Here is a 15,783-nt window from a genome sequence, read left to right as displayed (position 1 = left end):
GGGCCTTATAAAATAATATATTTTGACCTTGTTGTTGTTGTTGTTATTGTTGTTGTGGTCGTCAAATGAGCTGTTCGCCCCGTCTCGACCTTCCCAACCCGCAGTCCGTTTGAGTTGGTCTGTTTAGGTTCATCGTTAAACGGACAATTAAAACCCCAACATGTCCGCCTCGCCGCGTGTTATGGATTAGATTGTTCAACTCCGAAAATTAAAAAAAAAATAAAAATAGTAAAAAAAATAATAATTTAAAAACAATTAACACTAGTATTTGGAATTGAAAAAATTTATATATTGACGATGTTATACAATAACACATAATAGATTTAACGATCAAACAAACATATAAAATTTTGATCTTAATTATTATATTTTGTGTAAGAAAAATCAGATATCCATAATATTAACCATAAAAAACTAATGATGTAAGATATTTAAAACACATCAAATACTAGTTATAAATTTTTTAAAATATATATAATTTAAAAATAATTGTTTTTATGCTATAATATTTTTAAAAAATGAAAAAAAAAAAAATTCAAAAAATGGCGGGTCGGGCCTCCCCAACCCATTGCTCGTTTGAGTTGACCCGTTTAGGCCCGTTTCCAAACGAGTCAGTAAAACCATAACTCAACCCGTCAATTTTTCATAGTAGGACAGGCTGGCCCGACGGGACTGATCTATTTTGACGACTCTAATCATCAAAATCTATTTCATGAAATTGGTCGATTTAAGTCATACCTTCAATAAACTCATCACAACCTTGAAATAAAAGCATCACCAACTAGCTAACACGGCTTGTCCTCATCAGATAGTTGTAATAATTTTGGCATTAAAGTAATAATTTTTTATGCATCGAGTCGAAATATTATATTTGTATCACAAACTAAACTCGTAAAACCATCTCACATTAATTTTTGTGTTATTATTATTATTAGCATGTGTTTATTGAATTAAAAAATTGCTATTTTTATTTGAATTTGAGCAAAAAATTTGTTATAATCCAAGTCTCGATAACTTATCCCAAAATCTTCGTGTAAGCCGAGTAATTGGAAAAAAGAATTACTAAATTAGGATGTCACTAAATCCAAACCCAATCTAGGACTAGTTGGTTTTTGACATAAAGAAAATGCGTATGGAAAGAAGAGCGAAGGAAAAACGGGAGCACTATCTCATCTCGGGGTTACAAAAGGGGCGTGCCCATTTTATAGTAGTGCCTAAGAATCTTATATTTCTAATCTTTAATTAATTTTGGCATTTCGATTTGTCTTGTATATGTATGCTATTAGTATATAAACTAACTTCTACAAATATCATATCTTGTATACATTATGAATTTTTTTAAAGATTAATTTAATTAAAACCGAGGATTTTAATAGTGATTTTAACTGTTGAACGAGGTACATTATGTAATTATCAAAATTTGCGGTGATCTGTAATTTAATTTTGTGAATTGAGGGTGATACCGATAATTTTGTTTTGAGTAGATCTTTTGTGAGATGGATTTGTGAATAGAGTCGAACTGACTCATATCTCTATTAAAAAATAATCCATTTAACATAAAAAATAATATTTTTAAATTTATTATCATAAAATTTTGTTTTATAAATAATTTTCTTAGTTGGTTTAAGAATAAAAAGTTAAGTCGGTCATTTCTAACTTAAGAAAGATACATCTGCTATTCTTGGCTGGGCATGACTTTATTCATGACATGTTTATTGCGTGAAAATATATATAAAAAAATGGAACATAGTGGTACATTAGAATTCGAAGGACAATATATATTTTTTGCTTTGGTAATTGAAATTTGATTTTTAGTCCAATAAATTAGTTTCCTTTTTAATCTTTAAATAGTATATGTTAAAAATAATTGATCGTGGGAGTAACATTCAACGTCATTCTCTCGATTTAGATGTTTATCCAAACAAATGGAGAAATCTGAAACTCGATCAAGCTTATCTTTAATCGAAATATTGTTTTTAAAAATTAAAAAAAAATCTTTGATTTTTTTTATAATAAAATAATAAAAATAAAAAAAGGGCATAGTTAATAAGAACGTATGAAAGACGAGTGATACGAAAAGAGGCCACGTTGTGGAATCGATAGGGCAGGATGAGGAGGCTAATGGGGGATCCTAGTATCGGCTCTAAAAATGGAAGGCCCCCAAGGCTCGGGGCGTGGGACCCCCACGTGCCGGGGACGCGCGTGAGTCAGTGGGATGGCAAAATTCAATAATAATAATAATGAGTACAGCCCAACCAGAGAACGACAAAATTCAAAGCCCCCAGCGCAAAGCAGGAGCGTGGGTCCCACCGCTCTCTGACAAAATACCATGTCGTCACGCTACCTGACAAAACACGTGTCTCTCCACTGTGCCTTGTGCTTTCGACCAAACCCTTTAGCCCTTCTTTCGTCATTTCCCCCCCAATTCACATGCACTTCTTTTGTCACCACCTGCCCTCCAACACACATATCCTAGTTAATTAAAACCATTCATATTCATATTTATGTACGTCGTGACACAAACGATGCGTGTGTATTTCGTGATCGATGATGATTAACTGATATTAAACAAAAGCACAAGATATATATATACTTGTCTCGGACTATCTACTTATTGCTCTTGTAACATATATATACATGTCCAAAATTTAAATGGAGATGCCTTTCAAAGTGGTAATCCCAAAAACGCCCTATTGCCTTGTCTTTTCCTTGGGATGGCTTGGGAACACAAAACACTACCATAAAGAATAAAAATACAAAAGACAAGGGGAGTGGAGCAAAGCAAGCCCAAAGAAAAAAACAAGAAGAAATTATAAATGTAGCTGTCGAAATAGTGCATGGAAAACCATGGACAAAAGGGGGGAGAGGGTTCTGGACTATACCCATTAGTTAAATGCATACTGCTAACAGTAGATTAAAATAATCAGTCCACCAAATTGACTTTTTGGTATACATTCACAATTCTTGCCACCAGAAAAACCAAGCTTTGAATACATGCGCCATGCCATTCACAGTTCTTGCCAACAAAACCCAAGCTTTCAACTTTGAAATCAAAATGGTCAAAATTAGAAATTTTAATATAATAGTATTATATATACGTGTTGCACAAATTCAAAAGTGTATATGCATGAATAGTGAATAGAATAATAATGACAAGAATTGGAAGTATGTGAGTATTATTATTATTGAATAATAAAATTGGTGGGGCTGCCTAATTTACTTTAATTCGGCCATCTCCTTTGTCGTCTCTCTCGACTCTTCCTTCCTACCGTCGTTCTTTAGCATTTGACTCCATCCCCCATCACCCCTCTCTCCTCTTTGTCTTTTTAAGTAATTTCACACGCCATCTTCGTTTTTCTACCTTCTTTATCTCCTACCATAAATCATTCCGCGTCTGTAATGTTAAATTATGCTATTTTTCACCTCCCATACTTGTCTTTGTTGTTGTTGTTGTTGTATGGTCTCTGTTTTTTATCTTTCTTGTTCTGTGGAGTGAAGAAAACTGAAGCTGCTCTGCTCTGTCTTTGCTGGGTTTCGGGATATATCCCTTTTTTGTTGTGTTTGTTGTTTGGGAGGGGAAAAGAAATTCGATAGAAGGGGAAGAAAGGGTGTCGAATTTCAGCAACTTGAATAATAATAGGGTGTATTTCAGAAACTTCATTTGTTGAGCAGGAGATCGTTGGGTGAGGTTTAGTTTAAAAAGAAATCCCTCATGGCAGGCAGTAATGAAGTAAATGCCAATGAATCAAAGGTAAATTATTCATATCTCTTTCTTACTCGTGTTTCTTAAAATTCTTTGTTTACGACTTCTGATTTGGGTTTACGGTCTTTTTGTGGGGAGGGTTTTTTTTTTTTTCCTTACTATTTTGTTTGTTTTCTTGTGAATTTTTGGGGTTAATCTTGGAGGGTGGGCTTGCTCAATAAAGAGTTGGTTTTGAGGGAAAAAGGTCTGAGATAAACGCTAAAAGATTGAATCTTTACTTTTATTTTACCGGGTTTGGGCTCTGCTTATCGATCCCTTTATGGTTTTATTTCCTGTTTCACTTCTATTACATGCACTTTACTATTACCTTGCTCCCTGCTTCTCATTTGGCACTCTCCTGTTAAGTGTTTCTCTTGGTTGGTTTTATTATTTTCTTGGTTCATTTCTCTTTCAAGGATGTGAATTATTTTTTCCTTTTTCAGATCTTTCTTTACTGGGATATTAATACTGATCTGGCCTGAGGAATTTTCTTTTATATCTAATCAATTGATTTTCTCACTTGTGGTTTTACATTTTTGTGTTGAAATTTATGGATTTTGATTGACTGATGGTTCCTGTTTTATGCAGAGGGTGGTTCCTCTTAATACATGGATCCTTATTTCCAACTTCAAGCTTGCTTATACTATGCTCCGGCGGCCCGATGGCACCTTTAACCGTGAATTGAACGAGTTTCTTGACAGGAAAGTGCCTGCAAACGCGAGCCCGGTCGATGGGGTTTACTCTTTCGATGTAGTGGATCGGGCCACAAGCCTTCTTAACAGGGTTTATTTAGCTGCCCGAGATAACGAGACTCAGTGGGGGATCTTGGAACTTGAAAAGCCCTTGAATACTACTGAGATTGTGCCTGTCATTTTGTTCTTCCATGGTGGAAGCTTTGTTCATTCCTCAGCCAACACGGCTATCTATGATACTTTCTGTCGCCGCCTCGTCAATACTTGCAGGGCCGCTGTTGTGTCTGTGAATTACCGGAGATCCCCCGAGAACCGATACCCTTGTGCTTACGACGACGGCTGGACAGCTCTTAAGTGGGTTCACTCGAGATCATGGCTTCAAAGTGGGCATGATTCTAAGGTTCATGTGTATTTGGCTGGCGATAGTTCAGGTGGTAATATCGCACATCATGTTGCTGTAAGAGCAGCGGAGGAGGGCGTCGATGTATTGGGAAATATCCTTCTTCACCCGATGTTTGGTGGTCAGGAGAGGACGGAATCTGAAAGACAATTAGATGGTAAATATTTTGTGACGATTCAGGATAGGGATTGGTATTGGAGAGCTTATCTGCCAGAAGGAGAGGATAGGGACCATCCTGCGTGTAATGTTTTCGGACCGAGGAGTAGAACACTCGAGGGAATGCACTTCCCTAAAAGTTTGGTGGTTGTGGCTGGATTGGATCTACTCCAAGATTGGCAATTGCGCTATGTTGAAGGGCTCAAGAAATCCGGGAAAGAAGTTAATCTTCTTTATCTGGAGAAAGCAACAATTGGGTTCTATTTCTTGCCTAACAATGACCACTTCCATTGCCTAATGGATGAAATAACGAGCTTCATCCACTCTTAACATGTTGATATCTTAGTTATTGACTCCAATTACCGGCTGCGGAGGCCATATGCGCAGGGTCAATTCCCCCTTTCTTTTAGCAGTGGTATTTAGTATATGATCAGAATAGAACGTAGCATTATACACTATTTTGCATCTCGTGGGATGTCTGCTTTTGGTGCTGTATTCACTTCAGCCCCGAAAACGGAGGTTCGGGTTTAGGGCTGTTGGGTTCTCTACCGGATGGCTGATAGGTCAGTTGTCCGATCTATGTTAGGCGCTACTATAGAAAAGCTAATTTAGTACATGGGTTGAGGAAATCCATGTGGTTATGATCTGTATTTTATACTTTATGATCTGAAAATATATAATATATATATATATATATAATTTTGTTGTTCATACGTATATGCAATGGGGCTTCGTTATGTCTCTTGTCTTGAGCATCTGATTCTGTAAAACCCACTTTGAAGAAAGCATCTCTCTGGCTATAGGTTCAAGGTTCATGTGTAGCGCACTCTTGAAATGTGTAGTACTTTTTTTTGTTTTTTGGTTTTTTGCCTTTTGACCTTGATCTCAAACGAGAGTAGAAAAATTGTCCCTCAAATGGACTATACATATAAATATTAGGGTCCACGCGATTTATTGGCTTTGGCTTTGCAAAATGTAGTATAACTCGAAAGCACGGGACCGATACCTTTGTTAGTTTGGCCATGAAACATGGTAAAATATTCTGATGCAGCAATTTTAGTATCTTTCAGTCCACCAAAGCGTGTGTACTTCGGTTTTTTTTTTTTTTTTTTTTTTTTTTAACACTCGTACGCTCTTTGTATCTATACCCACCATATTAATACAGGGAAGTGGGAGACTCCACTCCGTTATTTCTTTGGGTTATGCTACATAAAACAAAAACGCTTGTGACCGGATTGGATTTCGATAGATAATTGAAAGTCGAAAATCCATGAGATTTATAAATGTACTTTTGAAAAAAAAATTCAAATAAAATGCAAAGATAATTTTGTAATTCAATATACACATGTAACGCATGAATCTGAATCTTGCATGATGACCTATTTTTGAGGATAGCAACCGTATCAAGAGTCTCAGTCAACCCGTGGCGTATCTCTAAAACTTGATATTTTGTTCAAAAGAAAACAAACATTTTTGACATTAGTTTGCTGAACTCGAACCCTTGCTTTTATGATTTGTAGTATTTTCTTACTATTGATTGTATTTTTTTCTGACTTGTATGGCATGGATCAGTTCTTTTGTATCCCACAATGGGCTACTTGTCCCTATCACTACCCTAAAGCCAACACGGCAAGAAACCAAATATATCAATTTTTTTTGTTGTTTCTATATGTATACTCGGTCACCCCGCCAAGTTCCAATCTAAATAAAGAACGATCGAGTACAAAATAATCAAGAACTAAATAAACTTTTAGGAAACATAATTTTCACAAGCTTAAATTTACATAATTAAGAATAATATTATGCATTTCACCATATTACTAATATATGTATAACTTATCTCATCTCATCCCACGTTTTTCTCATCATATTATTTATGTATATATTAACTATTTATTTTGCATCAATCAAATCATTAATTATTTATCTCACATCAATCAAATCATTTAATTTAAATTATTATATTACCCCTTATAAATAATATAAATTTTATTTTATTTATTATTAAAAAAACAAAATAGTTATTTAACATTTTTATAAAAAATTCAATCAAATCAAATATACTATAATCTATCAACTAAATCCAATATTATTTTAACTATTATTATTTATTTATTTATATATTATTTATATCATATTTCAAACCAAACGTTGCTAAGTAATAAGTGAACAGCGTTTTGTCTTGGAATGGCACCCCAGCCAAAAAATGATTAGAAGACGCGTGATTGGGTCATCGCTTTCATCTGACATGGATTGATTTTGCAACCATTCTTTATGTTTCTTCTATAATCTTTTTCTTAATTACTCTCATCTATTAACACTTTTCATAGGAAAACGTTGAACTACTGTTTTCGTGAGAGATGATACATTTTCTAGGAAAGTATGGTTTGATTTCGGTGATGTGATAAATAATACATGAAAAAGTAATGTTACGTGATAACAAATAAATAAAAAATGATAGTTAATATAATTTTTCATTTGATTGATAAATTATAGTTTATTTGATTTGATTGATTAAATTTTATATAAATGATAAATTATCATTTTGAACAATAAATAATATATAAATAATATTATTTATAAAGAGTAATGTAGTAATTTAAATTCAATGATTTGATTGATGTGGAAAAAATAATTAATAATTTAATTAATATAAAATAAATAATTAATAGATAGATAAATAATATGACGAAAATAACACGAGATTGAACAAGATAAGTAATATCGAGATTACTAATAAACGTACCAAACGGTAAGAGGATACATTTTGCATTTCACCCAAAAAACCTTAAAAACGAAAAATTTCATGTCCCCAAGCATGTCAACTGCAGGGACGAAGTTTAAAAAAAATCAATTAAGAGATAAATATGAGTCAATCATTTAAAAAAGGAATTGATGTTGCAAATTTGGATAATAGCATATTGAGATGGAGCAAATGAGTTGAGGGGAGCGGATGGTTGCCCCCCTCGACTCCATCTTTGATGGATTGCCTTCTCTGTCGATCACAACTAGATTTTTGGATCGGAGTTGAAACTTAGAACTAACTCCAATCCCAAAATGTAGCTCTATGAGAGATGATTGTTTAACTCCTATATATGAAAATTCATATTCATTTTATTCAACTAACGTGAGACAACGAACATTACACCAACAATTTGATGAGTTCAAATTTCGTGTGAACATTAAAAAATATTTGTTTCTCGCAGTATTTAAGTGAAACACTTATGTAGATGTTTTTTTTAAATGACATTAATATAGAGTTGTTGATTAATGTTTGCGGTTGTGTATACACACAAAGCATTATTCAAACTTGAGAGAGTGTATGTATGTATGTATGTGCATGTGTAACTTACGAACGTATTCCATTTGGCTGTACTCAAAATGGGGACCAGGCTGAAAAAATCGCACATAATTGTTTTAAATTTTAGTGGTTGGGTTTGAGTTTAGAGGGTGTTTTAATGCCCAATAAATAATACAAACAGCTAAGATTGGACAATGACACAATATATATGTATATAATATGTACAAGATACCACGATCCCTACTGTTTGATAATTGACTTTTACGTGTCCCTTTGGCAAGAAAAGTTGAATCTTGTGAACAAACATCACTTTGTTGCATTATTTATAATATACATATATTGATGATTATTCTCCTTTGTTATGTCTTGTCATGAGAAGAGATGGTTTCGTGTTTGAAAAGTTGTGTGAGTATCGGACAAGAAAGATTTAAGTCCCTGTCGTGGAATTGGAGGTTTTGTTCAAGACATGCCATTGTCTTATTACTATTCTTTCTTTTTTCTATTAATAAATTCTCTTTAATTCTTATAAATTAAACTAATTAATAATTTGATTAAATTCTGCGAAATAGACAGTATATTTTAAGTAAGTGTTTTCTAACTTCTACGTATCATGTTCAAACATTTTATTTGTTAGAAGATTGAAAACATTTTGATACTCCATGAATGAGCTCATCACATGCATATGTTCAATTAGAGTTCATAACCAAGAAACAAAACTCGGATCTAACTTTAAGTGGTAAGATCTGCCCATGAGAGTAGGTGACGGTGCCAAAGTATGTTGGAATTAGAGTTGGAGTTGTACCCAAGGAGGTGACAAAGGTGAAGATAAGATAAGATAAGATAAGAGATGGCTAAAGAGTTTAGGACGAGCTTGAGAGTTTGGAAAGGTGATGAGCTGCTAAGGAGTTAATTAAGGATGGATTTAAGAGTAGGGGAGCATATGAGATGGGAAGGTGAGGAGGTGAGGATGAGCCAAAGAATTGAGGATGACGATGAGAGTATCTAAGGTAGAGCTTCCCGAGGTGAGCGAACCCTTAGCCTCAGGCTCACCTCAAGGGCGAGGTCACACTTAAATCGCCCTAAAAAACAAGTTTCGGATGAACAAGCGCGTGAATTTTACTCGTGTGATCTCATGCGGAATATGTGGGGTCCCCTACCTTCTCCCTTATAAAAACCGGGTTCGCCCACTTTATTTGAAACTCATTATTTTCCTTTGTGAGGGCGCTCAAGTTCTCCTCTTCACTTATTTATTTTTTGACTCTGACTTGAGCATCGAAGGAGCAGGGGTCGGTCCTAAAAAAAATGAGGCCTCGGGAAAGTTTAAATTATGGAGCTTCTTACATTAATTTGAAAAGTCAAATATAATTGAACTATACGAAATTATTTCATATTTCATAATCATGAATTATCCTAAAAAAATACAATAAACTATCAAAACCCACAATTCACGTACAAATTTAATTTATAAGCATTTAATTTAGCTATTTAAAGTTAAATTCAACAAAAACTCCAATGTTCAAAATTAGGTTTCAAAATTTATGCCTCAAATCCGCAAATTTTCAACCTGTACATAAAATTAACAGCAAATATTAACATCTAACATGAAATCAAAATTAAATTGAACAATTCAAATGTGAAATTTTAACGCACCCAACAGAGAAAATCGCTCAAATAACTCAAGCTAAAAACTCGAGGCTAAAAACATCGATGATCATGGAGGGACGATGGGGAGCAATAGTCGATGATAAACCAACACCAGAATGACAAGTGATGAACGGAGCGAATATTAAAATATAGGTTTGGACGACAAATTTATTGTAAGTCAAGTTGTACATGACTGTTGTTGGATTTTCCTTTTTTATACTAACATTAATTATAATATAATAATTTTTTAATAATTAATTGAAATTCATTAATATAGAATAATTATGTTATATAAATAATACATTTTATTATAAATTTAGGCCCCACCCTGGGCATGGGCTCTGTCCGCCTTGGGATAGGGTCGTCTTTGCGAAAGAGCTACACCGAGACACCCTCCATTTCAATCTAACACTCTTTATTTGGTTTTACGTTTATTTCGAACTTGAAGCTTAGATTAGGTTGGGCTTGGATCTTAGATTAGACCATCCAATTTTAGTGAGTATCGCACTTAAAATAAAATATTGTAAGCACGAGCGTAATATTTTCAGCTTTGGATTATATAAACGTATTAAATGAAAATAGTACTGAAAATATTTTGAATCTCAACTCATGAATTTGTGGGAACTGGTGCATGGACATTGTTGGATTAAACAAAGCCGGTTCACCGAGAGTGCCCATTGGGCCTTTCCTCTATAGGCCCAATAATAGTCAATCTTACTCTATGTTGGCCCAATTATCATGGTCCGAGTTCACCTCACCCACCTTTGCTGACTACGGATTCTTGTGATGGTGACACGTGGATTTTTCGGATTACTGGCTGCATCGAACCGGCTGGAGTCCGCCACGCTCATTCCTCAGACGACCCCATTTCACCATACTAGCAGTTTTTCTTGTTCAATATGTGAAAGGGATCTTTTATTCTTATTCTTTTTATTTTAATCCACTGAATTTGATTGTGTCAAAACAAGGAAGTTTGAATTCCTGTTTCAAGTGGATAAATTCAAGTGCATAAATCCAAATTCTTTTTATCATAATCACTCTCGAGATTTTCGCCCGGATTCAGGAGCCGCTGTTTAATTAGAGGTCAGTGAGTCAACTTAACGATGAGTAATTGAAAGCTCTATTCTTTCTTTGAGTTTTTGTTTTAATTGGCTGTGTGTGTGCATACTTCAGAATTTGGTGATCGATTTCTGTTAGGATTCTTGCTTGCTGAATTGTGTTGTGGGTGGAGTTTCTCGAAATAGAGTTTTTTGATTTCTATGGAATTAAATCCGCGAGTTTACTATTCTTAGACTAGAAATTCTTTGGTTTTGCTAGGATTCTTCGGTTCTGGTCATGCCTCGTTTAACCTGTTGAGCTTCTGATTAAAGCCAAATGATCACATAGTCATCGTGCATGTTTTACTCAAATTTGCTCAGATTATGATTACTCCATATGCTCATACATAGAAATGAAATATCTTTTTTGGGCCTGGGGCTGCCCATCAACAGGTCCTCGCTGGTTCAACTCGACTTGGACTAACTTCAAACATAGATGATATGAAGAGGCAAATGTATTTGGTAGGTCCAACACCAGAATTTTCTGCAGATACTGTGGTGTGAAATGTGGTTTGTAGCTAGAGGCATTACCACCAGGGATATGGGGTATGCTTTCAGTAAATTGGAGGTAGAACCAGGAGTTATTGAAGATTCGAGTTCCACTAGCATTGGTGGTGGTACTTCTCCTCCAAGTACAGAGTCCAACATTTTAGATAATGATATTTCTCAGCTAACAAAGCTGCAATCAGGGCCTCATGAGAAGTTGAGGCGAGTTTTTCCAGGGAAGAATGAGTATCCCCTTCCTACAGTGAAGATGTTGGCGGGTCGAGAGGCAAATCTTTCTGGAAGAGGGAGGTTCTCATCAAGAGATTGCCGTCATGTTGTGAGTAAATATTTGCCCGTTAACGGTCCGTGGGTTGTGGACCGGATGTCAACTAGGGCATATGTATCACAGTTTTCTTCCGACGGATCCCTTTTCGTTGCTGCATTTCAGGTATTATAGCTTTTGAGGTTAAGAGCTTCTAACATTTGGCTCACGAGACAGGCTTTATAATATAATTATATGTACATTAACTTGATCCTGTCTTGTTACATAGTTTCTTGAACGGAATAGTTATTCTAGTTTAAAAATATTAACTTTGAGGCTTTTGATCTTTTCCGTTACAGGGAAGTCAAATTAGAATATATGATGTTGAAAGAGGGTGGAAAGTCCGGAAGAACATTCTTGCTAGAAGCTTAAGATGGACAATCACTGATACTTCCCTTTCACCTGATCAACGGCACCTTGTAAGTTCTGTGGCTGCAGGTGACTGCAGCTCCCCATAAACCTGATTAATATTTATGTATCAAGTTATACTCAGATCTGTGACCATATTCTTCAGCACTTAAGAACCAGTTTATAGTATTCTCTCGTCAGTGTGCATTCTGTTTATTCTTGTTGTAAATCAGATACAAAGCATTCGAGGGGTTTCGTTGTGGGTAAGGGTTAACAATAGTTAATTGTATGCATTCCATCTCTGGTTCGGTGCACCTAACATTTTATTTTAGTGATATTATTTTGTATTGAAATTTTGTGCACATTTTATTTTCTTGGCATTAATCTCATTTTCGTAACTGTTGCTATTGCAGATCTATGCTAGCATGTCGCCTATTGTACATATTCTCAACGTTGGATCTTCAACAAAAGAATCCCTTGCAAACATCACTGTATGAAATTCAAGTAACTTTTTTATTTTTGGTATTCCAAATGTTAACATCACATATCATTTTTAGTGTCTGCATTGCTCCTTTTGTGTTAAATCATTTTTTCTTTTAGCAATCCTATCAAACTGGTTTATCTTGGCTGACAAATGAACTATGTTAATAATACCAGGTTTGTCACAAGGAGTGACAGCTTGGGCTGCTCGAAGGAAACGAAAAGGAAAAAATGAAAATAAAATAGTTGTATTCTTTGTGAATTTTTTCGATTGATCTTTTCATATTTCATCCTGATCATGTCTAATTGCTAATGTTCATTCCTCTTCAAATTGAGCTATTAATTTGATTTTTCTAGGCTTTTAAGCTTTGAAAGCACTCGAGCCTAGCTAACTTCTTTACTATCCAGGAATTCCATGATGGCTTGGATTTCTCTTCGCCCGACGATGGGGGATATTCTTTTGGAATCTTCTCTCTTAAATTTTCAACTGATGGGCGAGAAATTGTTGCTGGAAGCAGCGATGAGGATATCTATGTTTACGACCTTGAAGCCAAAAAAGTTACTCTTAGAATTCGAGCCCATGCGGTACTGCTTTCATTGCTAACTATAAGCCCTTCATTTTCTATTCTTGTTTAAGCAACCTAGCTCCTAGGTGATAAAAAAATTTCTTGCACACTTTATCAATGGATTTTATATTATTATGAGTGGTTTCTGGTTGGTTTCGGTAATGAAACATATCAATGTAGCTATCAGCATTTTGGTTTTAAATGGTTGCCATTGATCATTTCTCTTTCTATGCAGTCCGATGTCAACACCGTGTGTTTTGCTGATGAAAGTGGTTCTCTCCTTTATTCTGGAAGTGATGACAATTTTGTTAAGGTGATATATTTATTCATTACTGTAAGGCCAATGTACAAAATAGCAGCAATTTGAATGCCCATTATGATTTCCATTTAATTGTTGCACATGTATAGACGAACAAATCTGTTATTGGCTCTGACGCTGCTTTATGAGTATATCCTCTATCTGTATGTGAAAAAAATATCTGAGGTTTGTTCTTTTGTCCATTCTCTTCTTTCTGATCAGTGTTGTAAATGACGGTAGGCGGCGACGGGGTGGTCAGCGACCGTCTAGGCGGTTTAATTTTTTTACTATTTTTATACACAACTATATATAATAATGCAACATATGCATAAATTAGATATGAATGATCGAGTTGGCTATTATGCTTTGAATAAAAAATTTTGTTGACATTTGAGCTCTTCATCCGCCGCAGCCACTCCGCCTTGGGATCAATATATGATTGCAGTTTTCTTGTTTTCCAAAGTGAGAATCACATTAAAATGCAATCGTGTGTTGAATGCAATGAATGTGTTATTTGAAAGATGCTTCATCTTTTTTATGTTTACACAAGCGCTTCTTTTGTGTCATCTTTTGAAACTTGGTACAGAAAAATGGTTTTTCTTCATTTTGTACTTTGGAATTCCAGGTCCAAAGTAAATTACGGACGTATTCGATGGATTTAGCTATATTTCGTGTAGGTTTGGGACAGACGCAGCTTTGCAACCAAAAGCAAGCCGGTGGGGATCTTAATGGGCCATCTTGAAGGCATTACGTTCATTGATAGCCGTGGAGATGGTCGTTACATGATATCCAATGGTAAAGATCAAGCCATCAAACTGTGGGATATACGGAAAATGTCATCCAACTCTACTGGGTACTATTTTTTGAGGCTTTGACAGTCTACTGCCCGACATTTTGATAAATGGGTTTAAAGGCCTGTTGAATTGAATTTTTTTTTTTTTAAATTCTCGTTTTCAGCTATCAAGGTTACAGAAACTATGAATGGGATTACAGATGGATGGATTATCCAGTCCAAGCCAGAGACTTGAAGCATCCATATGATCAGTCGGTTTCTACATATAAAGGGCACTCAGTCTTGCGTACTTTGATTCGTTGTTACTTCTCACCTGAGTATAGGTGAGTGCCATGCATAGAAGTAATCGTTTACTCGACAATTTCTTCACTCTAATCGGTGTTAAAATTCAATATGCCTCTTGATCATTTCGTTGTCACCATTTAACAGCACCGGCCAGAGGTACATCTACACAGGATCCCATGATTCTTGCATTTATGTTTATGACCTGGTAGGTTCTACATGTCTACTAACACGGTCTATTTTAAAAGAAAAACTAATATTGAGCTACTTCTGCACTTAATTTGTTGACAATGAACGTGTGTCGACTTGGTGTTTCAGGTGTCCGGAGCACAAGTTGCGAAGCTGCGACACCATAAATCAACGGTGAGGGATTGTAGTTGGCATCCGATTTATCCAATGCTTGTGAGCTCGTCTTGGGATGGAGACGTCGTGAAATGGGAATTCCCTGGGAATGAAGAGGCGCCAGCACCTGCACCTCAACCCACGAATATGCCAAGGAGGGGAGATTTCTATGACTATCACTGAGTCGAGTGCATCAGTATTCCTACATCCCGTGAACGTTCCGCAATAACTATATCAAACAAGTACATGTGACATAATTTTATGATGTAGATTGCATACGTAATTGTCTATATAATAAAGTGAAATTTACATAGCCCTGTTCTACGGTTTAGTAACCACAGGTTATGTGCTGAACAAGTTGAACGAATAACACAAGTTGGCCCCGGCAAAGCAAAATTTGAGTATATAATACATTATTTGAAGATGGGTCATATCGTAAACATGATTGTACTTGAAAAAGGACCATCAGAAATGGATTGAAAGTTCAACAAAAACACAGCGTTTCCTTGTGATTCGAGGCCCCTACCCATTGGCCACCACTTTGCTTTGCGGCAAGAACCAATATGACAAATAGTTAAGTTCTGTTATTGTTTTCTCGATCAAGTGTTAAAAGAGGAATAAATCACTTTGTTCTACATTCAATATCTTTGATTAACAAATGATTCCCTAGTGAAATGCAAGAGACAAAGTGGCCATACCCACAATGAAATGAACTAATTTGTGAAGTCTCCACGAATATATATCCACACGTCCGACAATTCACAACGTCTTTTGGTGCCTCCATGTTAGCTCAAATGCAAAAGCACCAAAAGAAGAATGATTTCGAGGGACAAA

General features: G+C 35.4%; 2 protein-coding genes across 2 annotated transcripts; both read left to right on the top strand.

The window, feature by feature from the left end:
• Nucleotides 1-3,259: 3,259 nt before the first annotated feature.
• LOC140880985 (gibberellin receptor GID1B-like) lies at nucleotides 3,260-5,799 on the top strand. The gene is made up of 2 exons (XM_073285912.1): nucleotides 3,260-3,751; nucleotides 4,331-5,799. The coding sequence occupies exons 1-2, from the start codon at nucleotides 3,713-3,715 to the stop codon at nucleotides 5,318-5,320; spliced, it is 1,029 nt and encodes a 342-aa protein (XP_073142013.1). The 5' UTR covers nucleotides 3,260-3,712; the 3' UTR covers nucleotides 5,321-5,799.
• A 4,975-nt stretch (nucleotides 5,800-10,774) lies between these two features.
• Nucleotides 10,775-15,262, top strand: LOC140879904 (LEC14B protein). Its single transcript, XM_073283867.1, has 10 exons — nucleotides 10,775-11,018; nucleotides 11,426-11,966; nucleotides 12,140-12,259; nucleotides 12,602-12,679; nucleotides 13,077-13,253; nucleotides 13,470-13,547; nucleotides 14,210-14,385; nucleotides 14,490-14,648; nucleotides 14,755-14,815; nucleotides 14,926-15,262. The coding sequence occupies exons 2-10, from the start codon at nucleotides 11,538-11,540 to the stop codon at nucleotides 15,130-15,132; spliced, it is 1,485 nt and encodes a 494-aa protein (XP_073139968.1). The 5' UTR covers nucleotides 10,775-11,018; nucleotides 11,426-11,537; the 3' UTR covers nucleotides 15,133-15,262.
• The last annotated feature ends 521 nt before the right edge of the window (nucleotides 15,263-15,783 follow it).

Source organism: Henckelia pumila, chromosome 2 (genome assembly GCF_033568475.1).
Source record: "Henckelia pumila isolate YLH828 chromosome 2, ASM3356847v2, whole genome shotgun sequence".
Classification (NCBI taxonomy): domain Eukaryota; kingdom Viridiplantae; phylum Streptophyta; class Magnoliopsida; order Lamiales; family Gesneriaceae; genus Henckelia; species Henckelia pumila.
This window is presented reverse-complemented; position numbering and strand designations above follow the sequence as displayed.

Excerpts from the sequence above, each read along its gene's own strand:
- LOC140880985 (XM_073285912.1), top strand. The coding sequence starts at position 3,713 with ATGGCAGGCAGTAATGAAGTAAATGCCAATGAATCAAAG. Across the intron at positions 3,752-4,330 it reads TAAATGCCAATGAATCAAAG|AGGGTGGTTCCTCTTAATAC; the intron begins GTAAATTATTCA and ends TGTTTTATGCAG.
- LOC140879904 (XM_073283867.1), top strand. The coding sequence starts at position 11,538 with ATGTGGTTTGTAGCTAGAGGCATTACCACCAGGGATATGGGGTATGCT. Across the intron at positions 14,386-14,489 it reads ATGTCATCCAACTCTACTGG|CTATCAAGGTTACAGAAACT; the intron begins GTACTATTTTTT and ends TCTCGTTTTCAG. Across the intron at positions 14,649-14,754 it reads TACTTCTCACCTGAGTATAG|CACCGGCCAGAGGTACATCT; the intron begins GTGAGTGCCATG and ends ACCATTTAACAG.